The sequence below is a fragment of the Lepisosteus platostomus genome, chromosome 1 (assembly GCF_059453375.1).
Source record: "Lepisosteus platostomus isolate fLepPlt1 chromosome 1, fLepPlt1.hap1, whole genome shotgun sequence".
In the NCBI taxonomy this organism is placed as follows: domain Eukaryota; kingdom Metazoa; phylum Chordata; class Actinopteri; order Semionotiformes; family Lepisosteidae; genus Lepisosteus; species Lepisosteus platostomus.
This window is the reverse complement of record NC_142611.1, coordinates 60,628,610-60,656,538: the sequence shown is the minus strand read 5'-3', so window position 1 is coordinate 60,656,538 and position 27,929 is coordinate 60,628,610. Positions and strand designations below refer to the sequence as shown.

Here is a 27,929-nt window from a genome sequence, read left to right as displayed (position 1 = left end):
ACCCAATACCCCAAAATGAGGAAATATGAACACAAACTGGTGGTATCATACCATTTCTGCCAAGTTATAATCAGTCCAGGTGTTGCTGCAGGCAGCTGTGGTACAACTGCAGCTTCTACGATGCATGCATGACGTCTGCAAAAATCCAAAATGCTGTGGACTTTGCTGGTGTTGTTTTGTACCTTGCATGCATATTTCAAAGCAATCCATTTCTGATTAAAGGTTACCTGCCTCTGGCCTGCCTGCAATTCATGGCCTGGTTGTCTCAGGTGTATATGCCACTGTCTTCCTCAGAGGAATAAGTTTTGGAGACATGGACTCACCCTCCTCCTCCTCAGCCGATAGCCCTTGAGACTGGAAGTGAGAGAGCCGTGGGTCTACTTCACTCGGTTTGTTCCATTGTGGTCTGCTGGCTGGCCTGGAGCCTGGCTGAGAGTGTGGCTGTGGGGAGTCACATGAACGTGCCACCATCCGTGACCGCTGCAATGCTACGTTGTAATCAGGGGGCTTCCGACCAGAGTGTGACTGGCCCTCAGTGAAATCAGAAATAGTCAAAGCTGTGTAGCCTGGTGGTGTTGGTGGAGGTTCTCGAAATCTTCCTTCCTTCCGTGCTGCAGAAACCAGAAAAGTTGTCATGATGACAAAGAATGTGCAAACTCATTGTTTACTAGGGAACAACTCTGGCAGGTCTTACCATTTGAGCACTTAGTAGCATGAGAAAGGAGATCAGGTTAATATTCTTAGAATTTTGTTGAACTACTACAACCTGGTTCTTTAGATTATAGAACCTAATTAAAAAATTTCTAGTAGATCATAATTCAGCAAAATTATCTGTATTTTGTTTTCATTTTTCAACATTTTTTAAGAGGCTCATTAATACCAAAATTACAAAATATGAAAACACCAGAAACCCACTTCATGTTCAACTCAAAGAATCAGTTTTTACACGTTAAGTTTTAAATGATAATACTCTCAAGACATACATGAAGAGACTTTACATAATAATGTAACAAACTCATGTATTGACAGGATAAACCATACAACCACATATTGCTGATAAAGGCAACAGAATCTCAGAGTTACCCAGGAAGCAGATGGCACATACAAGGCTTGACTATATCCAGGACAGGACATAAGGCCATAGAAGACACACTCACAAACACACACATTGACAATTTAGAGCAGGGATGTCAAACTCCACTCTCTTCTGTTTCTTTCCACCGAAGCTTATGATTAAATAGTGGGTATAATTAATAAGCTGCACAATTTTAATATTGTGAAATGTAATAATTGTAACCTGGCTCTTATGTGTTTTATAGGTAATTTTACTTTAAATGAATATTTTGAATTAGCAATAGTAAAAATTGCCAAAATGTGTCTATGTAGGGAAAAAAAAGGCAAATAGTTTAGCTGACATAAAAATTGAACAAAAAACAGTAGGGCCTTTCTGAACTGAGCTTGTATTAGTATTTATTCTAAATTTTATACCCCACATAAAAAAACTGTATATGTGTTCGTAATCAAGATGTGTTTTTATCTATATACTGTATGTTCACAGCACATTTAATGAAAACATATACAGAAAGAATGGGTTTTCTGAAGTTTGATGAAAATAACCATTCTAGCTGCTGTGATTCACTGCTGTTTGACAATTATTTATATGTTTTTGACACATTAAAAGTTTATGAATGCACTTTTATAATAATTCAAATTATTTATAATGGGTGCTAGATCCGTAAATAAGAAGTTGAAGAAAGGTTGAAGGTTGAACACAAAACATGTTAGTACTTGTAATAAAAAAAGGATTGTGAGTGCTATCCTTTTAATCTTTTATAGTACATTTTGATACATGGCAAGGGTTTAGTGTCATTCATCCATTTAATATGTTTTCTTTAAAAGTTATCATATCTAAAATAATTACAGCTTATATTAATTTCTATTTATATACTTTATATTTGACTTAATTTTAAAATTAAATATAATTTACAAAGATATGAAGGAAAGAACATTATGGTCCACAGTATCATAAAGATATGTTTTCTTTGACAGTGCAAAAATGGACCAGACATAAAATCCACCTTATGAAAAAGAACTGTATTCTTAGACAAAAAGGAAAAATACTTTTTCATTGTTCCAAAATTGGCTATAAAACCTTTTCAATGCTGTGGTATTTGAAAATGTATAAAATGCTGTTTCATATAAAAAATCCACATGAAATCTGTTCTGTGTTGAAGATAAAAATACTGAAGCTATAAAGCAAATTTAAGAACCCAGCTGGTGGAAGCTGGTCTAAGACTGTTTCCTCTTAGTAACAAGTTATGACAACAGACTGCTCCTTCTTCACAGCTGCTAACTTCCAAAAGGTACTTTGTGATGTATTCTTATGTAGGAAAACAGACTGTAAGAACAGGGGGTAGGGCAAAAGGAGATGGGTATAGCTATGAATACTGAAAAGTAAAAAAATCAGCTCTTTTCATGACTGACATTGTTTAATTTTTTTTTAAACTACATCATTTCACTTACCAATAAGACCTTTAGCATTGCTGGAGGCCACTGTCATATGAGATGTTCGAGTATGTTGTTTTGAGTCTTCAGAAGTAACAGATGTTATACTGCTTGTTTCAGCATCAGCATTTACATCCTTCCCCCCCCTGCGCTTGATTGTTCCAGTGTCCCCCTCAGAGTCCTCTCCCCAGTAGCCAGTGGAAGACGCCCAACTCCCTCTGGTCTGCGCATGCTCCTGACTGGTGCGACTTAGCTTTAAGCCGTGGTCTGGATACATTACTGGATCCATCGGGCAGCCAGAGGCCCAAAGTCCTGCTCCTTCTGATGAGCTTTCAAAATGTGGATGCCCTAACACCAGCGTTTCCCAGCTCCTCTGGTGCTGTATTGTTTGAATGTTGTCATGGGATCCACTGGAGCAAGATGTCCAGCTTCCTCGACCGCTGTCAGCCGCATCCAGTGAGGCTCGATCGCCCTGGTCCTGGGTCAGCTCCTCAGAACTTGGAGAAGAAAGGACTGTTGGGCCTCCATACAAATTCCGTCCTTCATGCACTGAAGCATATGAACTGAAAGCAAAACATAAAATATTACAAAACAGCATTGGAATAGACAGTCTATTAAATTCTAAATAAGGCAGCTTCTTTCAAGAATTTTATTATTTTCTTAGTTTGAAAAGCCTAACTTCACATAACCAAGCAGACTATTTTATTGTCAGGGAGAAGTGGCATTCATCTTTAGTGCTGATTTGCTGAGAGTGAATGAACAAAGAAAGCACTGATAGCCAAGGACTCAACATGCCTGTTGTACAAACCGATTCTTACGTAGCACTGAGGCAGTCTTTGACAAAAAGGCTGGGTTAGTCCAAATGAAAACAACTGATCAGCCATTAGTGAAAAGGAGACATACAGGGATACTAACAGAGCCTGTAATTCACAGTCTTCAAGGTCAGAAATCTGAGCTTCTGAGCTCATCTGGGGAAGTACCTTAAAAGAAGGCCATTAATTCTTAAACAGATTCTCAGCTGTTTTGGCCCGGTAATGCACACAAAATACTACCCTACACTTCATACAAGTGTATGAACAGGAATAGAGAAAACAATGAAAAATGTGTCCCTTACTCTTTATTGGTATAAACTTGAGATTAAACCAACGGTAACAACAAATGCACTTCGTGGTAAATAAGCAGGCTTACCTGAGACTGTACTGATCAGGATCAAGAGTAGCTCTTCGCTCCATTCTCCCTCCTCCTAGATTTGAGTCCACTACACTTACTGAATGCCTCTGTCTTCTGTCATCATGCATCAAGTCAAAGGATGAGTTACTAACAATGCTGGACCGGGAGGAAATTTCACTGTGTCCTGAGTCGGAGAAATTGTCCACAGTCCCACTTGGAGCCAGTGGATAACCTTCAACACAAACAAGAAAGGCTGGTTAATATTAAAACGTGACAAATAAATCCTTTACCACTCCTGAGAGGAGAAGGCAATCCTTTGGGTTCAGTGCTCTTCTTTGCCTTTTGTTTTGCTTTTTTCCAGAGCAGATGGCAAAGATGCTTGTGTAGCTAAAATAAATCTCTCGCCGAGCTGTAGAGTAAGTGTCGTTATAGCAACAAAATGAGATGAATATTCTTGAACTTAAGTCATCAACCAAGGGAATACCTGTTAAGCTGTGGGGGGAAAAAGTATTCAAACTTCAAGAAAACATCTAATTTCCAAAACCTTTCAGTGGTAACACTACAAACAGGATAGTGGGTCACATTTATACAAGTATGCTAAACAAAAACAGCTCAGGTCTTCAAGCATAAAAAGTACAACAGAGGCCCAACACAGATATGTTTGGTCACGGCTTCTTACTCCTGATTGCACAAATACTGAGCATTGTGCATTACTTTCAATGGAACATAACTAGCTTCCCAAGACTTCTCTAAGTGCCAGACATCCCAAAACTGAAACCCGGTGCAAAAGGGTTTAAAGTGACAATCTAGACTGTTATGGGTCATGTGTTCTGTCTACATAGTAAAACCCCACCTATCCCAAAGGTCCGTGTTGCACCATTGTTATTCCTGTTACTGTTCTCACTTCCCAGGGAAGAAGAGGAGCCGGTTAGGTCTGACTGCCTGGAGACGTGAGATGTCAGCTGACTGCCACCTGACAAACAGGACAAGAAAACAGTTTAGGCATAAGCTACAGAGAACAACCCTGCCTTGACGCTAACTGGCATAGCATCTAGACATCCAATTAGAGAAAGCTGAGGATCTAAGTGACGGCTTAGCAACTAGAGCGGGAAAGCTAGCAAACAATTTATCAGCACTTTTCTTTTAAAGACCTGAGCCAGCAAACACTGAAACAAAAAACAAAGGCACCAGTACAGCACAACACAGTGATAATGTACAAATCTACAAAACAAATCAAAGACAATAACAACAAGAAGCATACTTCCCAACTTAAAGACTTAGGAGCTGTGCTACTACATAATACAATGGACAATCCTCCTGTATAATCAAATAGGGGCTAAAGATTGCAATGCTACATTAAATGATCAAAAATGCAATAGCTAACAATGTGTATTAGCTTATAAAATGTATGGGTGTACCAACACATTTAAGTAAAAACTATTAGGTTTCAGGTTAGATACATTCCGTAATCTACTGAATGTAATACATTTCAGTAATTCCTGGCAACATGTGAACATTAATTTGTGAATTCAATAATGTCTATAAGCACTCTGTGATCAACTAACCAAGCAACTTTGCCATCTACAACATACCTCCTAGTCAACTAAAGGCACAATGCTTAGCACACAATAAAAATTACCCTTAAATATTTTTGTAATAAGAAATGTAGAATTTCTAACACCTTGACTCCTTTGTGACCCATATCCTGTTATGCAAGGCAAAAAAATCAATTTAGAGAACATTAATACAAAATAAGATTTTAATTTTCAGTCTAAAAATGACTTCAGAAGAATCCAAGGAGACTATACATCCTGTTAAGGACAATTTATGCTCAGACGGGATATCTTGCAAGGTAGGCATGAATTCTGTTTTTCTCTCAATGGCCTTACTTTGAAGAATACCAGTAAAAGTACAAAGCAATTTAAACTGAATCTAGAAAACACAGTGAGCATACAGTTACACTGTGCTGCTCCCCCATGTCTGAAAGACTGATATAACCAGAGCAGGGAAAAGATGCAGAGTGCACTTCTGTATCTTTTACAGGTATTCACAAAATCATGGAAACAGGATAAAATTCACATCACTTGTGATTAAAGAGATTTTATGTAAAATAATATAAATTCACACTGGCTTTCAACACATGCTTTATGCATACTTTAAACATGTAAAGGCTATTCCTAAAATTACAAATTCAAAAACATTAACAAAATGAAATTGAATCAACAAAGAAACTATCCCACCGGCTTCTGTGGGAAGTTACTGAAAGTTGCACAAATGCATACACCACTGTAGCTACAGAACAATGCAAAAGTATTCACTCCCTTCCAAAGATGTCTTATTTAATTGAATTACAAATGGTGTGTACACATAAACGAATAATGTGGGTAAAATGTCAGCAACTAAAACATGTTAATTGCATAAGCATTCAACCCCTTTGTTATGCCACTTTGAAAGCTAAGGTGGTCTCTTTGCAACAACAAAAAAACATTAGTTCAGTATTTTCCTAGTTAAATGTAGGGAACCTGTGTCATTTCGACAAGCGGGCCTATAAGTAGTGTATCATTTACAAGTAGGCCTAAAAACATTAAAAACAAATAACTTCCCCCAAAAAATCTGAAACCTCTCAGGTTTCCCTATTTATGACAACATATAAATATAGCAGGTTTTCAACGAGATAAAAACGAAAAGCAGCAGGTTACAGGAGAAGCAGAAGTGCAGAGTGACAGATAAAACATTTGTTACCTGACAAGCTTTGAAGGTAACTAAAACACCTACAATCCCTCCATCATGATGGTGAAATTGCATGGAATAAACTAGCTTTTAGTGTGCACAACAATTAATCCTCTGCCAGTTGTTTCTAAGCTGTATGTTTATTTATAAACCTTGCTTTAAACAAAATGCATTTGAAATTGAACAGGAGTTATATTGCCCAGAAGTTATTTTCTCTGAATTGTATGTTCCAGTGTGTTCTGAACTATAACTACACTATTTTCATAACATAATTGCAGTTAAACAGATTGTCTAGACATTTTTTAGAAATGTGCAGAACCCAGCACTTTTAAGGAACCGAAAGAAAATACATATCTTAAAAACAACGAATATGTATGACAATATGTGCACTAATGTAAATTCAGGTTAATGCAGTCTAGCAAAGTTCGATTTGAAATTAAAAAGTGAACTGGAAGGAAATGACATGCTTTCAAATGCTTGGCAACAGAGTACAGTATATTGACTGCTGATATGATAAATTTATGCCAAGGCCAGTTTTCTCCATACATTTTCGGTCCGACTGTCCACAAATCCATGAGAGGACCCTTACCTTTTCGGGGGGAGCTCTGCGGGGAGGTGGGAGGGGAAGACAGCTGGGAAGACGCATTTGATATGGTGTCATCCGTTGGCCTTTTATGCTTTTCACTTGCTTCTTCTGACAAGGCCAGGATTTTCTTCAAGGCTTGAGGTGAACTTGTACCTTGCATGAAAAAAAATGGTATTATTTATCTGCTACGCGATCTGAAACAAAACTGTACAAGCACCTATAATTTAAAAAAAACCATGCATTATTTAATGGATGCTTGAAATACGTTTAAATTCCATACATTAAATTGTTTAGTTGCTCTACCACTGCAAAAATGATCAACAATTAATATTTTTGATAATATATTTAGGATGTTTTACTTTTAGTTTAGTGCACTTTTTATTTGATATCTGAGTAAAGAACACACATGAAGAAGTGTGGAGCTATATTTTAGATGAACATTAGTCCTATTGGTTGTCACAAGATGGTACTGCAACTGAAGTGCAGAAAGAAATATTGTTTTATTATTAATTTAGAACCCACCCCAAACTTTTATTTACATTTATAGGCTCACGGCTCACAACGGCACCTCTTACATTTGTAAAAAAAAGCAGCCAATGCTGAATAACAGTCTGATTCACTTAGGCAGCATGTCTTTGGGATGTGAGAGGAAACCAGAGCACCCACAGAAAAAAACGTGGACATGAATAAAATCATGAAAGCTGAAAAAAGAATGATCCCCAAACCAAGATCAAAGAACTGTGCGGCAGTGCTGCCACACCTTGTTATTCAATTTCTAACTTATACATATGGCAAATTCTGTAATGTGTTGTATTGCAGGTAGCAAAAGGTGCAATTCCCCATCAGTAACACTACACAGAGGCGCTCATGGAGACCTCCTAAGACGCAGGCTAAAGTGAACCCATCCAACTTACAATGGTACAGGCCTGATATACTCCAGTCTTTAGGTTTGTCATTGACTAATGACTTATAATGCAGATTTGAAAAAGAAAACAATTGGACTAGCAGGTTTAACCTTCATGACCTTTTACCACATTAGTTATTTTTCGGCATCTGAGGGAAAATATTTTATTCCCATATTTTGGCCAAGATAGCACAGAAATACTAATCAGATGTTAAGGCTAAATTTGCTTAGTTGCCGCAGATAACTGTAAATTGCAAAAATAAATAAGCTGAACTAGTTCTCTTCTTAATGGCTGGGAGAGTCACTTGTAAACTAATTAAGAAAAAGACACAAAACTGCCTCCTTACCAAATGGGGGCAAATCTTTGACAGGTACTTTCTTCCGAGATGGATAGAGAGATACAGCTGGAACCTGCAGAGCCTGGCTTCCTTTCTGCTGTTGCTGCTGTTTCTGCTGACTTGCTGCTCGAGGAACTACAGGCGATGTGTCAGGCTTCCCACTCTTCTTATCTCCAGTGTTCTTAGGCACTGTCATATAAATTTATCTTCATTAAACCAAGCTAAAGCAACCCAAAGGGCCAGCAGTGTATGAACCCTGTGTTTTGTAAATATATAATGGGTGAAAGCACTAATTCGTCCTTACACAAATTCACAGGTATTCAAGATTAAGTGATAATTGAACAACACAGTCAAAACACTGTATCACAGCCGGGAGCTGGAGGACTGCTACTTTCATAGGTGGCACTTACCCCTACAGGTTCACAAAAGAGGTGCATGTCTGATTTCTGTGGTATAAATACAAATTTAATCATCATTTTAGCAGTAAATTTAACAACTGATTCTATTTAGTGAAAGTCACCCTTAATACCCTCAGCCACATCTGACACTGCAGGAAACATAAACCTATGTTCTATAAGCCATGCTTATAAGAGATAATAAAAGGCTCACGTGTGTTTGTAGAGGGCTCACACTGCAGGGAAATTGTTTGGAGAGTTTCTTCATTGGTGTCTAGTGTCAAATTGGCCAGGTACTGCTTCACTTTCCGTGCCATCTGGGCATCCTCGTACAACTTCTTGGCGTTGAGGAAGGAGCTGCGGCGTACTCGCTTCTTGTGCCCGCCAGACTGTACCACATCCAGCACAGCCGCATTCGCACTCCCCTGGCTCAATGACCTGGGCAGAGGAAAGAAAAGACAAAGGCGCTGAAGTACGCTCTATTGACCAAGAGTGCAAGGTGGTAAAGCGTGGTTCAGATGTAAACATGCATCAAGTCGCATTGAATTCAGCTCACAACATTCCATGCGTCATTCCAGGAAACAGTACAATAAAAGTCATGGGACAGGAAAGGAAGAGAGGGGCATTTCTTCCTTCTTGGCAAATTCACAGAAAATTGGTCATTATCGATGTAGTCTGATTCCTCCAACCTGGCAGTCCCATGGCTAACTACTAAAGGAGCATTTCTGCCAGGGGTTGTTAGAAGGCATATAGCTACATAAGCTCGAGCAGAACTGAAAGCTCATGCAGCCAGAGACTGTTACAATAAAGCTGTTTCCCAAGCTTACATTACCAATTAGATTTTAAGAGCACATACTGTATATAGAATATAAATACTAACACCATGAGGGTGTTTGCTTATATACTTGTTTATAAGGGAAGTCAAGAATGGTAACCCTTCACTGAGTTTTCAAAAGTTGTGAGAGAAATTCCCACACTGGGAATAGAGGTCTGTTTATATTACAAATGGAAAATATCTAATTTTTGTTGCAACAGTGGTAGGCGTTGGAAAAGAAAAAAAAATATCATGCTTTTCTATAATTACTGACATTTCAGTGTTGTTCTTAGGCAATCCCCACCCACCCACAAAAGGATAAAACAAGAAAATTGAACATCACTTTTGCTAGTTAATTAATGAGGTTAGGACTTGCAAAAAGAAAAATGGATCTTTTGGAACATGGAGAGTTAAGAGGTGTCTGTAATGTTAACCTGGTAATACACAAACATTTCTAATACAATGCAAAGCTTTAAATAGTATTAGTAAATCAACTGATATTTCTAGTACATAAACAAGTCCCCTGTTTTAGTAAAATCAAATGAGCAGCAAAGTTGGAGGTTAGTGTTTCTGGATGCACTGGATTTCAGTTAAATGGAGCTATTCATTATTAATATATGACATTTAAATTTAATTGAATTAATAAACAGTAATTGAATTTCCAACTACATGACCCAGCATTAAGCTTTTAACGCTTCCGGGATGCAAAAGGTTTCCAAGAACCTTAAGTAGCAAAAGTGACAATTTCACTTTGTCTTCACATAACCTGACTACCACGTTTGCATGAGCTGAAGCGTTATACATGAAAATAAAAGCAGCAAAAAGCATCAGAAGAAATTTAAAAGAGGCAGACGAAGAAAAATGCAAATGGGCAGAACAGCATGGCATCAGAGGGAAACCAGTCACCACACTTACCCAAGACTCCTCCATTTCTTCTTCCTGTAAGTGAGAGCCATGAACAGTGAAGCATGGGTATAGGAAGAAAGACAGAAAGAGAGACAAGCTTAGACAGGAAAGACCAGAATCCAAGATGAGCAGTACCAGAGGCCCATGGACATATACATAAAGCCTAGACATAAGTCACAATATTCAAGCATGGAACACAGACTCCAAGAGGCCACAGCACTTTCAACCCAAAGCAATGGAATATACTAGGAGGCTTAATTGGCAGGAACACCAATGCAAAATAGACCACCACCAAGCGAGAGATTGCCGCTTTTGCCCGCATAAAGCAATAATACTCAGTAAAGCTTTCAAAAATACTTGTCAGCGGTAAAATGGTCACACCTAAAAGAAGAAAGTTTTGTTTGAATCCAGGTGGGCGTTTCACAAAAGCTTAAATATTAAAAGAAAAGCAGAGGATACACAAACGTTAACAGTTGAAGCCTTCTTATCCGATCTAAATTCTAAGTTTGATTGCAAGTAAGCTGCTCAAAAAACAATCCAATATTCCACTTTTTTTAGCAGTGTAATAAAGCATGTGTACTAAATCCTCTAGTTTACACTGAAAATTGAAAACTGTCAAAAACCAAAATGCAAATTACTGTTAACTGTGGTGCTAAACAATTTGTAGTATCAGAGAATCATAAATGTCAACCAAATGAGTGCAGAGACAGCAAAAAAAAATACCTTAAACTTAACATAAGTGCAGCAATCAACTTTTTGAATGACCAAACGCATACCTTGTTCTGAACATTAGCGCAGGATCCATATTCACAGAAGCCATGCGTCCAACATGTCTTATTTCCTTTGCAATCATTCTTAACTTTTCAAAATTCACCAAACCATCCACTTTTGAGTCATTGCCTGAAAGGGGATTAAGACATTTGCCATGAACACACAAAAATTAGACAATTCTAAAAATGTATTAAGTTGAAGTTTCACACGCTACATTTGATTTTGGAGTTGTCAAGCTGATATCACTGATTTTAAAACAGATCAGTCAACAAATAAAGACTGGAAATAACTGACTCTAATGTGCCAGTTTTGGTGGTATTTTTCCAATATTGTTGCTTAAAAAACTCTTAGCTGATTAAATTAATACCTTTGAAATGTCTGATTAAAATTGAACTTTCATTTCTGCTGTAAAGAACTGATTGGCATTTTACCTTCATGAAGAAAAGTGAGATCCTTCTTTATAACTGGGAAGAGAGGAATAATGGGAGGCTGCAGATTCTGACTGTTGAGGACATTACGATACTTGGCCATATTTCTTGAGGGATCAAAGAGGTCTTGAAGATCTTGAAACAGCTTCTCATATTTGCTGGGAAGCTTCTCCCAGGTACCACGCAGTCTTGATACCGGGGCCAGGTTTAGTCCACTATGGTACAAAACAAATCACATCACAATAAAAGTAATTCTGTAACGTCCAGTTGTAGAATTTGACTTAAATGAAAAGTAGCAGGTACACTGGTAGGTTCTCAACCACTTTGGTACATCTAAATCTTGGCATGTCTTTTACTAGATAGACTATGTAATTAATACAGTTTTTTATACTTAGATGGAGCAAGTAATAAGCAAGTCTACTGGAAATTTACACCGTGAGAGACTATATCTGGATAACCCAAAAAATAAGACTGACTTTTGGTTGGTGCAAGTAATTTCAAGTAGTTATTCCATTACCTAATGATTGCAAACATAGAATTGAAGTTCTTGCACTCTCGGCAGTGCAGGGCAATCTTGATGAAATGCTTGATAATTTTCATCCTCTTAATCTGGTTCTGCTCGCGCACAATCTCTGAAGCAACCCAGAATGTCTCCTGGTTGATCACTTCTTCAAACTTTTTCAGGTTGGCTGAACCGGTTCTGGACTTCAGCTTGAAAAGATCATCAATATACTCGGTGGGCTCAATGTTACAGAACAGCTCAAAGTTTCTCATTGAAAGCTGGGTGGCAACTTCCACTGTGCTTAACTGCAACAGGTGGATCTGACTCTCCCTCAGCAGGTCCTGGGCATCCTCATCCGAGCACAGTGTCTCTGTCTCCATATTGTTTTTCAAGTAATACCTAAAATAAAAAGTACAAAACTGACAAAAGTTCTTTTTCACTGTCTTCTGTCAATTTCAAGCACACAATGAGGAACAAAATTCTTGAAAGAGTTAAAGTACTAGTAACATCCTGTACATGTTAAAAAAGGACTGCTGCAAAACTAGCTCATTGTCATTCCCATTGTATTCCACTAGATGGCAGTCTTATCATTTGCTATGAATCTTAAGGAGGCAAAATACCCAAATATATGTATTAAACTAAAACAAATACAAATCATCGATGTATGTGATTAGGTGTTTTTCTATTTTCACTAACAAATATGTAATTATTCTCAATAATAACAGCTTCATTGCTTAATGATGTCATTATTAAATTTGTGCATTTTAGAATTTTGGGTATGGCAACACTTTTTTGCCACTTGTTAGATGACAGTCATTTACTTTGAGAAAACACTTCAGTTAACAATTTTCTAACAAAAATCTTACTTTGACATCCCTAGTTACCCATCACTGTAATGCCTTTTCTGTGCAGCTTTTAAAATGGCTTCATGATTATGTATGAATTTCAATAAACTCAAAAAAGACTTTCACGTTTTCCTGAAGAGAAAAGATAAGACTCCAGTTGACTACAGAAGCAAAACAAATATGAGGATTTTGCTCTCTAACATTGGCAAGTTAATTCTTTTCCTAGATACTGAAATATTTCATCTTTAGGTCTTTGCTCTTTTTACAGTTATGCCCAAAAATGATTCAGTCCCAAAAAAGACTGACAAAAAGGTCCACATCCACCTAGAAACTGATGATCCCAAACAATCCAGTACTTCTTGTAATGCTGCCTTGTAGTGAACAGAAATTCTGCTTTTGAATTCACAGGGTCCCCCACCTGCCACTGAGCTGTATTCTGTCTGCCAGCTTTGAGAGCTGATCTGGGAGCCGCCGCTGTTTGATGACACCTTCTGGAGTGACGGAGACTTCGCACAGGGAATAAGCCTCAGGAGCGGCTGTCAGAGCAAACTCCCGGATAGCCTGGATAACCACTTCCTTGGCTGTGGTGTCCTTGCTGATCATGATGTAACGGCTCTGCTGATCAGCTTTGAAAACGCGCAGAACCTGATCTGGCAAATCTTAAAAGTCAAAACGGCATAAATTAATTCAAGTGAAAAGGAGAAAAAAACAGATGATCATATCAAGTAAGCATTTTGGATGGCAAGTTAGAAGTCCATGCTAAATCTCAATTAATCCCCATTTACCATGTTCCTCAAAGTATTAAAGAAAGGTCTGAAAGACTGAGAGAGAAAAAACAACTTATTTTAAGTCGTATAGGATTCTGTATTTTGGCACAATACAGAAATATTTTTTATCTAAAACACTACTGGTAAGAATTAATTATTGTACTGTTAGTAGTCTAACATGAACACCAGAGACTCTATTACCACTAAAGAAATATAAATAAATGTGTGGGGAAAAAAGCAATGACTATTAAATGTCACTCTTGCTTTTCTAAATCTTAAATCTTTATTTTCTTTCTTCAGTTATTAGGGTTTAAAACTTAACCAATTCTCTGCTCTCCACTGAAAGATTGCTGACATTTGTTAAAGACTCGGTAAAAATCACTGTGCCAAAACACAATCATGCTGTTTTTAAAATGCCTTTTAGCAGAGCAAAAATTCTAAAGAGTAAGGATAAAAGATCAAAGGTTTCTAAAATGCTGTTCTCTTCTTGAGAAATGTACAGTTCTGTAACTCAGGCAACTCTGAAATGTTCAAAGATTCGACAGTTATGATGTAAAGCTAATGAATCACCACAAAAAAACATCTTAGAGAATTTTTATTGGGATTCATTAGGTACTGAAAAGAAATTCAACTAAAGAATTGAGTAATTTATATGAACACATTCCTACATTCAAGAAGAGCTGGTGGCCTCTTCAAACCTAAATGAAAATATATATTTTCAAATTTATTTTGGGTCTTAACCATAATAGGTATAAATTGAAACCCAAAGCAGTACTACATAAAAATTGTGGAGGACTACAAAAAGCCTACACTTAATAACACAAGGAGTAATTTATTGCTCTCTAAAAGAAAACCTTTTCTGTATAAACAGGTCACGTCATGCTAAAGTACTGAGGAGACAAAATTTTAACTTTTAATGATGTTTCGAAATGTTCAATCTAAAGAACATTTAATGAAAGCAAAGAAACATATTACTGAGCAGGTGTGAGCCTGGTCAGTACCTGGATGGGAGACCTCCTGGGAAAAACTAAGGTTGCTGCTGGAAGAGGTGTTAGTGGGGCCAGCGGGGGGCGCTCACCCTGCGGTCCATGTGGGTCCTAATGCCCCAGTATAGTGACGGGGACACTATACTGTAAACAGGCGCCGTCCTTCGGATGAGACGTAAAACCGAGGTCCTGACTCTCTGTGGTCATTAAAAATCCCAGGGCGCTTCTCGAAAAGAGTAGGGGTGTAACCCCGGTGTCCTGGCCAAATTTCCAATTGGCCCTTACTAATCATGGCCTCCTAATAATCCCCCTCTATGAATTGGCTTCATTACTCTGCTCTCCTCCCCACTAATAGCTGATGTGTGGTGAGCGTTCTGGCGCACTATGGCTGCCGTCGCATCATCCAGGTGGATGCTGCACATTGGTGGTGGTGGAGGGGAGTCCCCATTACCTGTAAAGCGCTTTGAGTGGAGTGTCCAGAAAAGCGCTATATAAGTGTAAGCAATTATTATTATTATTATTATTATTATTATATTAAGAAAACTTACAACATTATCAAACTTTTCTTGCTACATTGCAATTGTGCATGTTTCACTGTAATTCACAAAAGAGGCATTGGCATCTGTAATTTGATAACAAAAATGTACACATATTCTAAAGTATTTATAATTATATTTTAAACTTTTATTTAAAAAAATAAAATAAAATTTAGAAAGGTAAATTCTACCAGAGATTAGGTATGTTTTAGACCAGTGTAAACATTAACTGAATGACACATATTTGCTGTTGAAGGCTGCTATTAAGCATTACCAAATAAATATCAAATACAGTTTTATTACCTTGCATAATATCTCTGGTAAGGTTAACAGTTAGGAAATTACTTGCACTCATCTTACAAAGTATTACCTGGTGATAAATATAACAAGTCAAAGACCAGACTTTAAATTAAAAAAAATGTGACAAGAAGTGAACAGCATTTAAAAAGCCCATGGAAAAATCTAGGAATAAATCTCCCATTTCATGTTGCCTTAGAGTTGCATGAAGCTCCTGTCACCTCCAAAGTGAAAAGAAGTTAGGTATTTATCAGCAGACAAATTACAAAGTAAAGCAAGCCCCAAAAAAGAGGTTCCACAGTGAGCTGCAGAAGGTTCAAGCAAAGGGCAGTTTTCATAAACAAAGTTCAGATACTCACTATAAATGCATGTGGCTGAAAGAGGAGAAAGATACATATTTAAGGAATGAACAACTAGTAATTAAACGTAGACTCCTAATCATAGCATTCATAATATTCTGTATATTTCACTTTTGGTTTGTTGGTATTTTCAAATTTACAAGAATCATTGGTATTTTCAAATTAAAGGTTCTCCTATTCCCTCCACAAGCAGTAGTATCTCACAAAAAAACCTCTTCTGAAAACAAAGCAAAACAGAACAGCCAGAGCTGTAGTACTTCCTGTCTTACATTGCTGCATTACTTAGCTGTAAATTTTGGAAGATAACAATCATACACATTTAAACATTCATAAGTAAGGGTACTTCCATACTGAAAAGTGGAAGTAAAAAAAAATTGAAGAAGGTTCAACAGACTTATTTCAGAATTAACCTCAACTTCTTCTTTTGGATCCTTTCAACATTTAAACAGCTGTCCACAGTGCATATTCATATACCCAAGAGATCCCCCAAATCCTGGTGCTGGAGGGCCAGTGTGTATACCGGTTTTTAGTCCAGCTGGGCTTGTAATGACTTAAATTAGCTCATGATTGTCTTCACTGGATAAGTTTAACAGCTTCTCCCTCTTCAGATGCTGGCACTAAATTTAACTAGACCTAGAAAACCTGTCCTCCAGAACCAGGAATGGGTATCCCTAATATACACAAATGTTCTCAAGTACCACGCTGTTGCTTCCTTTACGTAACTGCCCATATTCGTAAGTACATTTATATATGTAAAGTAGTAGAAAAAGACATTGAAAAATGACTCTTTATGTCACAGTTTCAACTTATACTGTATATCCTATAAATGCAGCAATGGAAGTGTTTAATAAAAAAAACATCCAATCTCATATCTTTAAAGTGCTGTGTACATCTTGCTCAAGCTTTTTACTTCAATAATTTAAGCATACAATAATACCAGCTTTTCACACATTAACCACCTTTAGAGTAAAAACTGTTTAAAATCAACAAAAACGTAATTTAATCCAGACATAGAGTATCAGTTAATATTCCAACATAAAGTGTGTTAAAGAATTGTCATCAATATTTTCACTTTTTACTTAAAAAAAAAAGAACATAAGAAAATACACAACCATGTTTTTAAAAATAAACTACAATATTAGAGGCGTGAAATTTTAAAAACACTCTAAAGGCATATTAGAAGCGTTTAAACATTATCATTCTCTCTCTTACCAGGAGGATTGTTGAAGTCCAGAATGCGATGGTGAGACTGCAGTAGATCTGGGTTGCTGGAGGATAATGTCCCACTGACGGGTAGTGCAGGTGGGATTTGCTTGGATTGCCTGAGCCCCACAATACTATCATCCTGAGACTGGCCAATTCCAATGTCACTAGAGAAGACAGAATGCATGGTCAATAGTGCCTTATGGCAATTGTTATAAGGAAATACCACAATACATTATACACTGTACGGATTGCACACATTTAGGTAAAATAGAAGCATCCAAGTTTGGAAAATAAGTTATTTATATTAAAATTAAACTGGATTGGCCTTCATATTAAGAATACTTACTTCTGTTTCTTTAGAAAACTGCATATCTAAGCATACATACTTATTAAGTATTAACCAATTTTTGTTTTAAACAATGTTACTCTTTTTACTTTGTAATTTAATAAACATTTGATGAATAACAATGACTGTTATTCAACTGTTCCAACTTTTACCTAGTCATGCAAATAACTGAACACATTAAGAAGACCAACAGGCCAGATCATCCTTAGTGACCTGCAGTTAAGCTCTGTGACCTCGAGTTGTAATATCTACTGACTGCTTGCCAATATTCTTTTTTGTTCTTCCTTTCATTGTGTCCCAATGAGTACGTGTTCCACAGGGAACTTTGGTTAAAAAAAGACTAACTGTCATGAGAAGCTGAGAAGCTGAAATGAGAAGCTGAAATTTCACACAGTTAAAAGAGTTATATAGTATTCTCCAACCCTTCAACCCTGCTGTTTACTGGAAATGTGTTCACTAAGAGAAAAAAAAACTAGCTCTGTCAGACTTGATTCAACTCGTATCTAAACAGTCTTGAACAGGGATTTGCAAAATTTAAAATGAGGGAAAAAGAACAAAAAACGTAAAAAATGTTCAAGTTTAATACAAGGTTTAACCGTACCACCAAACTTTATGTGTTACGTAATATATGTACAGATAGCATACTTTACTTCTATCATGTTTAATAGCCAGATGATTTAACAGCACTGAAATTCTGGAGTATTGTGATTATGAATTACATAATTTTCATGAAAGCTGTGTTTTGAAATATGCACATTTGCTGAAGGATTAGTGAAGTTAACATCCAGATTTCATGATGAGCTACATAACATTAAAAAACACTGCCTAAAGAATGTCTTTGTTTCCCAACTGCAGGGTCAGCATTGAAGTATAATTGCCCAGTTCTACAAAAAGAGAAAAAAAAAATATTTATAACCAAAATTCTCTCATTCACTCATTTAGGATGTTTAGTTTAGCTTTCTTGAAAAGTTGCAATCAGACTCACAGAGAGAAATGAAAATGTTAAGTCTCTAAGCAGGAAAAGAGCATACACTTGTATACTCACTTGTATGGTTTCTGTGGTAGAATACTTATACGAGTCTTGTCAAGTATTTTCTTTAGCTTGTTCCTTCCACCAACAGTATTGGCTTTTGTCTTCTTGTTGGCTTTTTCAAGGCCCATGACCTGTTCAACATCTACTGCCAGGTCAGGGATGGAGTAGCGACTAGCTTTCTTGATGTCACCAATCTTGGGCAGATGTGGCGCTCCATTTTTCTTCTCTTCTGCTGGCCTTGCAAGAAGCTCTTTAAATACTATCATGAAAGAAATATATTAGTTTAAAACAAATCTTGAAGACGTGGATGTGATATTCATAAATGAATCATTTAATCCTTACAATCATTAATCTGTTTCTGATATGGGCAGATACTCCTTTAGTGCACCGATTGCTTCAGTAAAATGGAAAAAAAAAAGAAAAGCTATGAAGCCAGCTGTTTTAGTGGCACTCTTATCCACTAAGTTCTAAGTTGCAAAGCCAAAGATTATGTCCTTCTGCTATAATGAGCATCAAAAGAAACATATCTCTTCCAACTGTAACAAATTAAAGTTTTTATGGAAAATCACAGCTTTTGTGGATGGAGTGCAGAACTTTATATTAAACACACATGACACAGGTAAATACTTTCAAATCAACAGGGCTGTTCAACTCTGGCATCATTCGTAAAACACAAAGGCTATCAGTGTGTGTGGCCTGTGCTGGAAGCAATACAAACTCTGTATCTGTAAGGCATGCAATGCACCAGGCTGGATATTCTGTATTGTGGGATGCTATCCCATTTCTCTTTTACTGGAAAAATATGTCTCTCTTTACTGGTCTAGGAACCCTAGATGGCACTCATCATCCCGGCTTCTCTCTCAAATGTTCAATGGGACTCAAGTGTGATGAGTAGGGCATCCATAGCATAAATGAGCAGCACAGGAGTTGTCCCACTGGAACTTTGTCATTTCAGGATGAAACACGCAGGAAGCACAGCAAATTCATCCCTATAAATGGTGTTCTAAAGTAACAAAACATTCCTACACAGACCATCACAATTAAACTGCCCAATTGACTGATCTGTTGTACACAATAATTGGTGTGTTATTCTCCACATCTGTACCACACTTCTGACTTAAACATTTTATTTAGAATAAATACATTTATAATGCTTTGCACATCTTATTTGTAATAAAAAAATATTTTAATTATAATTGCCCAATTTAAAAGAGTTAATTTTTTGTTTTAATCTTCTCTTAGCAAAACCTGTGACCGCACATGGCAGAATGAGTAATTCCAGGGAGATTCCTCCAACTTGCCATATTATAAAAAGCATGTAAAGTTCTCTCCATTCACCATGCCCTCTCTTCTCATGTATTAGTATGGTTAGGATCCCTTACTGCTTCTTATGGCTTCTACAACTTCCTATATTGCACAGGCTTAACATCTACCTCCTCTCTTGCCAGAAATATCTTCAAACAGCTTTTCAACCATTTTAGAATCACATTCAGATCAATCCTTTTCAGATTCAGCTTATTCTACTTCCCTTCCTTTCCCTTCACTGAATCATGATGTAGGTATTCTTTGATTGCCACTTTTTCCTAACTTTGCTGACAACCTTGCTATTTTCTTTGTTCCCTCCTACTACTCGTAGCACTACTCTTTCCTGACAAGCCTTAGACGTTTTCTAAACATCTACTGGACACATCCTTCACTTACATCATATTCTAATTCTTACATTGCATTACTCTTACTGCACTTTGTCAGAAGGACACCCTCTAATGCTTTTTACCTTGTGTTCTCTAACTTAACAACCACTACCTCCTTACCAACCACTCTCCTTCAATCTCAGCTTATACCACATTCTATCCTGCCTGTGCAAGCAGCCTTTCAGTTAGCTAGCTGTCCAGTGTTACCTTCTCTTCCCTCTTCTATCAGTCATGCCTGTTCTTTCTGGCACCTTTGTGGTAAAACCTCCCACTCAAGGATGTCAGGACTGCAGCAATGTTTTTTTAGCACATTTGTCAAATACCATTTTTTCAGATTCCAGTTTTTGTTTCAACTTCTTGATTGGACATCACAATTTATTTTAATTCGATCAGTGCATCATTAACTTGAATTTTTATTTACATTAGCATTTATCTTATACCTTCTTCTTCTCTTCTTCTTCTTCTTATACCTTCTATTGTACAATAATTTAGAGCTTAACAGATTAAAGAACAAAATAACTTCACTTATTACAATATGTAGTTCTAATTCGCACAATTCTGTAAAGTTGTGACTTAATTGTACTAGCTGCGATTATTCTGTGTAAACTCCCTTACATGTATTAAGACACATCTTGATTCAGCATAAATGGTCAAAATGGACACAAAACAATAGTTACTTATTAAGAACTGAAAATTACACAGTATATCAATATATACTGATTAATTACAATCATATAAATGCAAAAGACAACCATTTGCATAGAAGTAAAACAGTCAGAATGATACCCAAGAACATTTTAAACGATATAAATTTACCTAATAAGTTTGTTTTCACAGTGATTGACAAATGAGTGTTGTTCTTCAAGATTTCAGTGGCTTTGGAAAGCGGAACATTCTCAAAGTTTTGGCCATTCACTTCTAATATCTGAAAGGAAATAAACAGTATATAATATTTTATTATTGTATTTATTATATAACTTAAATATTATTATATCCTATTATTTCTAGGTATGTGACATTTTAGGTCAGAAAATGCACACTTTCACATGCAGCTAATTGACATGATAACTGAAAGCTACAAACATGGCCCTAATGATAAGTTCAAAAAGAGTTAATATGATTTTAAATCTAATAATGGCATTTCTTTGAGATATTTATTAGAACTACACATGTGCTGAGATTAAGCTCGACTTCAGGAAAGTAGGTTTACATAAAATAGCAATAATTCATTAACAGGATGTGAATACTTAAGTGTCATATATCTTCAAGAAAGTGTAACACATTCACTCTCAGGAAAACCTCTGAGTAAAAGAGTAATGTACAGGTTTTGTTACTTGATTAATTCTAACTCCTATTTTAATTAATTAAAGACTAGCAATGGATTTGCAAAAACTGCTACTTCCCTGGGTACCAAGTACTTTATAAGTAATTAATCACAGATGGCAAGATCTCATGAAGAAGTGCAAACCACAGCATACCTGATCACCTCGCTTTAACCCTGTTTCAGCTGCTTTGCTGCCTGCTTCCACACTGTCTATGAAGATTCTAAAGCCTTTCTCTGAGCCTCCAAGGAGTGTAAAGGGCAATGGAGCTTCCCTGGAGGGTTTGGTTAGTGTAACTAGTCTGAGTTTGGCCTTAGCAGCACAGGCAATATTTAACAGTCTTAGGTGCCCACACATTTTCTGCAAAAGAAAAAGGGAAATGTAAGATTTGGTTCAGAATCTCGGAAACATAAACTTGTAAGATCTACGACAGTGTATAATGTTTTTTTGGACAGGTACTATTTCTCCACTTATTTTTTTCTCTTGAGTTGATAAAATGTAAAATATTTTGCAGCATTGTATAATATGCAGTCAAGTTTGCAGGGATTATTTTTTTCAAATGCAGTTTTAAAAATCACATGTATGACCCAAACCTCCAAACCTTTCCTAAACCATTTTAAAAAAGCCATTCTTGCCCCAAAGACTAATATTTTGTAATAATTCCATTATTTAAGCAGGAGCTTTAATATTGTAAATACCCAAAATAAATCTTAAAATTAAACGGGTTAAATGTTCATCAATAAAACACCATTGTTCTATTGACTAACATTCAATCATTGACTTAAATTTGATTACAACTAAAAGGTACAGTAGCTTGATGGATCAGAAACATTGACCGAAAACAAAATAGAAATTCAATTTTCAATAGTTTTTATGACTTGAACCTACCTCTCGCTCCAAATTGTTTTCAAATTCTTCAAGAAAGTGAGTCATTTCAGGGTCTCCTTCAAAATCATTGAAGTGATTGTTCACCCACAGCAACACTACCCGTGTAACCTTGAAGATAATATTTTGCTTAGTCAGAAAAAGCAGAAAGAAAACAACTTCAATAATTAGGAATAATTCTTCCATTTGAGGTCACTGACCTTCTCTTCCAGGCACAGTTGCCCAGACCTACAGAGTGAATGGACAGCTGTACTTTACCTTGTCCCTGAGGCTGGGGTCATTGAACCACTCCAGAAGCTTCTTGCCTACAATCATAGGGCTAGAGAGGAAAGTCCTGTAGGTCAGCAGAAAATCTTCAATGAACGTAGGGTCCACCACAGAGTGCTCTTCAACTAGATGCATTGTCAGTCGTTCAGTTGTACCCTGGGAAGTTAAAGGAAAGAAAGTTGATTAAATTGAGGACCTGCACTGAAAATAACATATAGGATAAACTGACAGGAAGATCCTGTGACTGCCTGAGCACGCTCAAAATAAGACATGAAATGAAGAATCAGCAACTACTTATGTTAATTATCTTTAACACTAAGTGCACATAAGAATGGATGTCAAGTTTCACATCAAAGGCTTAAAAAAGGAATAACTTAAAACATACATAATAGATTGTTGGAATCAGGCCAGCATACCTGTTTCTCTGCTTTTAAAAACACTATTGCTGTACTTAATGCCACTCCTAAAAATGTTTCCTATATTTGTTTCCAGAGCAAGCCGACAATAAACAGAAAAGCAACTAAAAATATCTAGAAAAAAGACAAGAGTCACGTCTCCTTTCTTGGAATCATTCCACTAAACAGAAATACACAGGGGAATTTAAATGATTTTACAGATTTCACCTCTTTCAAATACAAAAGAATGCAAAAGTATTTGTATTCTCCCAACCTAGGATGCATTGTATTGTATTCTGTGAATGTGTTAGGATTATTTTCCAGTTAGAATATATGAGAATATATACCCACTTCTTCTGCTAAAAATCAGGTTAACCCATTATGCAAAAACACAAATGATCTCAGGACATTTCACTTTTGACTTCAGTGAAATGCAAATCTTTACTAAAATACTTTTATAAACATCTTATGTAGTGGACACAAGGTCTGTGCTGAAGACATTTTATGTGAATCAAAGGGTTATATTGTCATCATGTAGGAGGTAAGGCTCTCATAATAGAGGTGATTTTGACAGAATAATTCTGAGGCAGATATTAAGGCAGAAGAGGAGACAGGGTGTTCAGGTGATTACATGAAAAAAGACTGAGCACAGCTTTGCCCATTGTATGCCAAAAGTAACATGCATGATATTTTGTTTTATTGTGTAGGTTTTGTCACTTGTTTTTACTGTAATAACCTGAATTAATACGTATCCCAAACTGAAATCTGAAGTCACCTAAATTCTACATTTCAGACAACAAAGCATTTGTTGATATAGCAAGTTATTCAACTAAGTGCTTTGTAAACATGTAGACTTTCTATTTTTTTACAAGTTGCTATACCTTCAGTTTGTACCAAAAAAGCCAAACCCAAGGGCATAAACATGTTTGGTCTTCCCAAGCTGGTTTTGTATTGGATTGTGAGGTGTACTTCAAAAGCCCTGACATATGATTAGGATTTGGAACATCAGCAGTCCTGCTTCAGGCTGAACATGCTCTCAGGGGTTTCATAGCTCTTTTTGACAGGCACTTCACATCAGTGAGCTTAATAATACAATAAGAAATAAGGACAGTAAGGAAATTAGAAATACTAAAAGATTGTTGGATAGCTGACGACAAAATGTTGCAACAATACATAAAAGGAAAAACAGAGATGATGATCAGAATAATCCCTAGAGCTGCTAGAAAGGCATGTGCACCTATGCTCATGGCATCTATAGTACAAGGAATAGAACCCTGCAAATACTGCAGAAATTAGCCACTAAAGAAAAGAGAAATATTGAGGCAGCAAGATCCACTGTCATCCATGAATAAAACAGCACAGGAGGAGTGAATATGAAGGAAAGTTTCTACAGGAAGGGAAGTAACACAAAGAAACAGCCATCAAGCTGACAAAGAAAAGGCTGCAACCGAACAATTATGCAATTTGCACTGAATGCAAAATGTCCTTCTTGAAAAAGGAGGGACGTTCTATGTTTTCAAATATTACATTATAACCGAGATGCATAAAGCACAAAGTGGAAGTTTAATGGGAATTTGGCCTTTTTTTATTATTTAAAGGAGCTCAGTAAATAAAATCTAAAAAACATTTAAAGATAAATGTCTGAACATTAACACAGTAGCTTCTATTTCTGATTGTGACAGTGTTAACAGTGGTGTTTATTATCTAACTGTTTATTCTTTTTGTTGGTGGTATGGTTATTTCAGTCCAAATACAAAGAAAAGCCTAACACTGTTTTTATGCTTGGTCTTAGAAAGTACATTTATAAAAAGTTTCCAGCTCCTGGTTACTAACAGGACTCTGGGCTCCGTCATACCTTAATAACGATATGTCCTTTCCTAGTCCCTGTACGATCCAACTCCCGGTGTTCCTTCACCATCACTATTTCTCCTTCCTCTTCCACCTTCTGCATGTTCTTCTCCACTTGGTTGAGAATACAGCAATAATCTTGCTGGGCGATACATACAAACTGAAAGGAAACAGAAAATATTAATTTGGGGATTCCAATAGCTGCATCAGTTTCATATCCAACATACATATATAAAATAGCTTGTTTCAGAATCAGTGGTGACAAAACGGGTTTTCCCCACAAAGATGAGGGACTTCTATGAGTTAAAAGGTCATAATTTTAAAACGTCCAGTATCTGTCACTATATCTTAGAAGTACTTAACTATTTAATTGCACTGGGATACTGCTGTGTTAACCAGACACTGACGATCTGCATTTTAGATTTTAAAGGTTTTATCTCTATCAACAAAATAACAAATACCACACATTTTATACCATTTAAAACCCATTTTCATGATAGTATTCAATCTGCCATAATAGTATTCAATTTTTTTATAGTGATGTATGTGTGGTTATTTCCACACTGAATCAAAGAAAAAAATATACATCTTACAACAAATATCTTTGTCCCCACTCAATATGTTTCTTCCAAAAATTATTTAGAAATATATTTAGTGCTGTTAAAATCCACGTTCATTTCAAATTTGAAGTGTCTGCGACAGAAAAAACTAGTGAAATGCTAAGATCAATATGATTCAGTGCCTAAAAAGCACAATTTCATAACAGATGAAGACATGAGGATTGTTGTAGCACATATCAATTTCATTGTAGAAAACTACAGTATTTTAATAGAATATCCTTTTAAGCAGAATTTTCAGGTCTTAATCTATAGGTGTATCAAAAGGTGTATCAAAGAATTGTTGTAACAAATACAGTTAAGTACCGGCACACCAGGACTATGAGGGCAAAAGACCCTTGTAATTTGGATGGCAGTTTCTTAAGATGCAGCTGAAACTGAGACACACTCATTTCACAACAAAGCTAAATCTGGTTTAAGGTCATGGCAAACTCCAGAAATGATTCTCAATTTTCAACACTGATTCTCGTTCATGAGCTCATTCAAACTTAAGCATAAACAATCTACCTCATTCCCGTGTTTAAAAACAGAACACGAAAGAGATGCGTTAATCGTGCAATTTTGCAATTGCCATATAGCTACATGAGTAAATAAGGTTTAAATATATTTTTTTACATTATTTCTGGTCTTGTTACACTTACCTTTTACTAGACTTATGGGCAATTCAGTTCCTCAAAAGAAAATGACTATAATAATGTATTCATTTATTTTGAGTAGCCACACAGAATACAATTTGACTGTTAAAGCGCCACTTGCTTTTAATTACAAATGGTAATACATAATTTAGAATATGAAAAAATAACCTTATTATTATTACAACTCCTAAAATACGTATTCTTGGAGTTCTCAAATCTTTCCTCATGACTCCAAAATGAATGCAGTTTTATTTCAGCTCATTTTTCAAACCCGCAAGCTAAGGATTGAAATTCTGCTCCCTACACCTACCTGGCAGTCATCCACCTTGGTTTTCATCACCCCTTTCATGTATTCCTTCTCCAGTGTTGGAGAGACCCCAAAGCTATTCCCCATACACAGGATTTCTGTTCGACCATCAGGGTACGTCACTTCCACAGACCCATTCAAAATTACTGACCAGGAGTCCAGCTGCACAAAAAATGACATCAGTGAACATTTTCTAGCAGTTTCAGACTGAACTAATGATTGTGAAATTAAAGCATACGTCTGGCTCTCAAGAGAGAATGAAACCTTTCAGGCAGAATTGGAAAAAAAGGAGTACTGTATGTAAAGCAGTAGAGGAAAGCAAAGAAAGTGCTGTATGCTGGGTACCTAATTTTAGAACATAGTATAGATTTACTAGCTCTTGGCTATACTGCATAAACCCCTCATCAGCATTGCAGATAGTGGATTAAACATTTTTAACATTGGTACACTTTTATTTATGTGCATCAGAAAAGAGTGCTGATGACTTCAAAGCCTTCTCTTCTGGTTGAATGGAAACAGGGGGTCGTAATTGGAGTTGTATCTGTGGGTGATTTTGAATCACCAAATAAAAGAATACTGATCAATACGAAGTTGTAAGTGTTCAAACCCTGAACATTCAACGCATATTATGCTCAGATGTACTCCAAGCAAAGTTTTATGTGTCACAGCACAAATGAAAATCTCATCTTTAAAAATAGTGCCCTTTATGCTCTGAAAGCCCAGTTAAGTGATCCATGTCACAAGTGCAGAATGCAATCAATTTGATGATTTCAAGGTCCACAAAGGCCACAAAAGAGCCCATACTTTTGCATTTAATAATGCGACAATCCACTGTGCTATTAAAGATTGAACATGAGAAAAGGCCCGGAGAAAAACAAATTCTACTGACCTCCTCCCCATCATTGAGGACTATTGTCCCGGCCCGTTCTACCACGGCAAACACCATCACCGCGCAGAGCTCCCGTCTCACTGACATTGTCATGTTAGCAAATGCAGGCAGCTGATGCATGAATTCCAGTAATTGTTCTGTGAAAAAGAAAAAGATTAAACTTGTATTAAAATAAAAAAGGTGTCAAAACACTAGGACTCAGCAAAGGTGTGATTGGATCATAACAGATAAGAAGACTCCTTGATCATTTAACTTCTCCTTGACTAAACTCAAAAAAAGACCCCGCTGAAAAGCCACATACAGTACCCTGAAATGGCCTCCAAATGGTTAAAGAATACAAATAATTAAATTAGATTTTCCTCTCTCTTGCTGCAAGGTCTGTGTAGTTTTTAAATACTCAGGAGAAACAATATACAAGAGAAAAAAAAAGGTAAGAGACAGCTCAATTTTGTAACAGTTAAGCAAGAGAGCAGGAATAATTTGTCCAGACTAAAAAACAAACAGCAGAAATGTATGTATGGAGTTATTCCCCTTTGAGGGAAGGTCCCAAAGTTTGGCAAAACAAAATAAAAAAATTTAGGTGTTTATGTTAAATATATCTGACTGTTTGAAATGTATTAGAATTCCGTAGGAAAAGAACATTCTTGAT

General features: G+C 36.5%; 1 protein-coding gene across 16 annotated transcripts in view; it reads right to left on the bottom strand.

The window, feature by feature from the left end:
• Positions 1 to 27,929, bottom strand: part of rapgef2b (Rap guanine nucleotide exchange factor 2b) — a 155,824-nt gene that overhangs the window by 2,967 nt on the left and 124,928 nt on the right. For 7 of the 16 annotated variants that reach the window (XM_088633263.1, XM_088633265.1, XM_088633274.1 and 4 more), the window contains 22 exons: positions 27,281 to 27,417; positions 26,395 to 26,553; positions 24,840 to 24,992; positions 22,581 to 22,745; positions 22,326 to 22,433; positions 21,594 to 21,797; positions 20,932 to 21,040; positions 18,437 to 18,683; positions 17,052 to 17,209; positions 15,840 to 15,854; positions 13,313 to 13,553; positions 12,065 to 12,448; positions 11,551 to 11,762; positions 11,125 to 11,248; positions 10,358 to 10,381; positions 8,843 to 9,066; positions 8,243 to 8,422; positions 6,995 to 7,144; positions 4,529 to 4,648; positions 3,694 to 3,907; positions 2,524 to 3,068; positions 232 to 611 (listed from right to left, as the gene is read on the bottom strand). In XM_088633263.1, the coding sequence (XP_088489389.1) occupies positions 250 to 611; positions 2,524 to 3,068; positions 3,694 to 3,907; positions 4,529 to 4,648; positions 6,995 to 7,144; positions 8,243 to 8,422; positions 8,843 to 9,066; positions 10,358 to 10,381; positions 11,125 to 11,248; positions 11,551 to 11,762; positions 12,065 to 12,448; positions 13,313 to 13,553; positions 15,840 to 15,854; positions 17,052 to 17,209; positions 18,437 to 18,683; positions 20,932 to 21,040; positions 21,594 to 21,797; positions 22,326 to 22,433; positions 22,581 to 22,745; positions 24,840 to 24,992; positions 26,395 to 26,553; positions 27,281 to 27,417 (4,235 nt within the window). In that variant the 3' untranslated portion in view covers positions 232 to 249. The remainder of the gene's footprint in view (positions 1 to 231; positions 612 to 2,523; positions 3,069 to 3,693; positions 3,908 to 4,528; positions 4,649 to 6,994; positions 7,145 to 8,242; positions 8,423 to 8,842; positions 9,067 to 10,357; positions 10,382 to 11,124; positions 11,249 to 11,550; positions 11,763 to 12,064; positions 12,449 to 13,312; positions 13,554 to 15,839; positions 15,855 to 17,051; positions 17,210 to 18,436; positions 18,684 to 20,931; positions 21,041 to 21,593; positions 21,798 to 22,325; positions 22,434 to 22,580; positions 22,746 to 24,839; positions 24,993 to 26,394; positions 26,554 to 27,280; positions 27,418 to 27,929) is intronic. The other 9 variants (XM_088633272.1, XM_088633273.1, XM_088633280.1 and 6 more) reach the window with 7 other exon arrangements.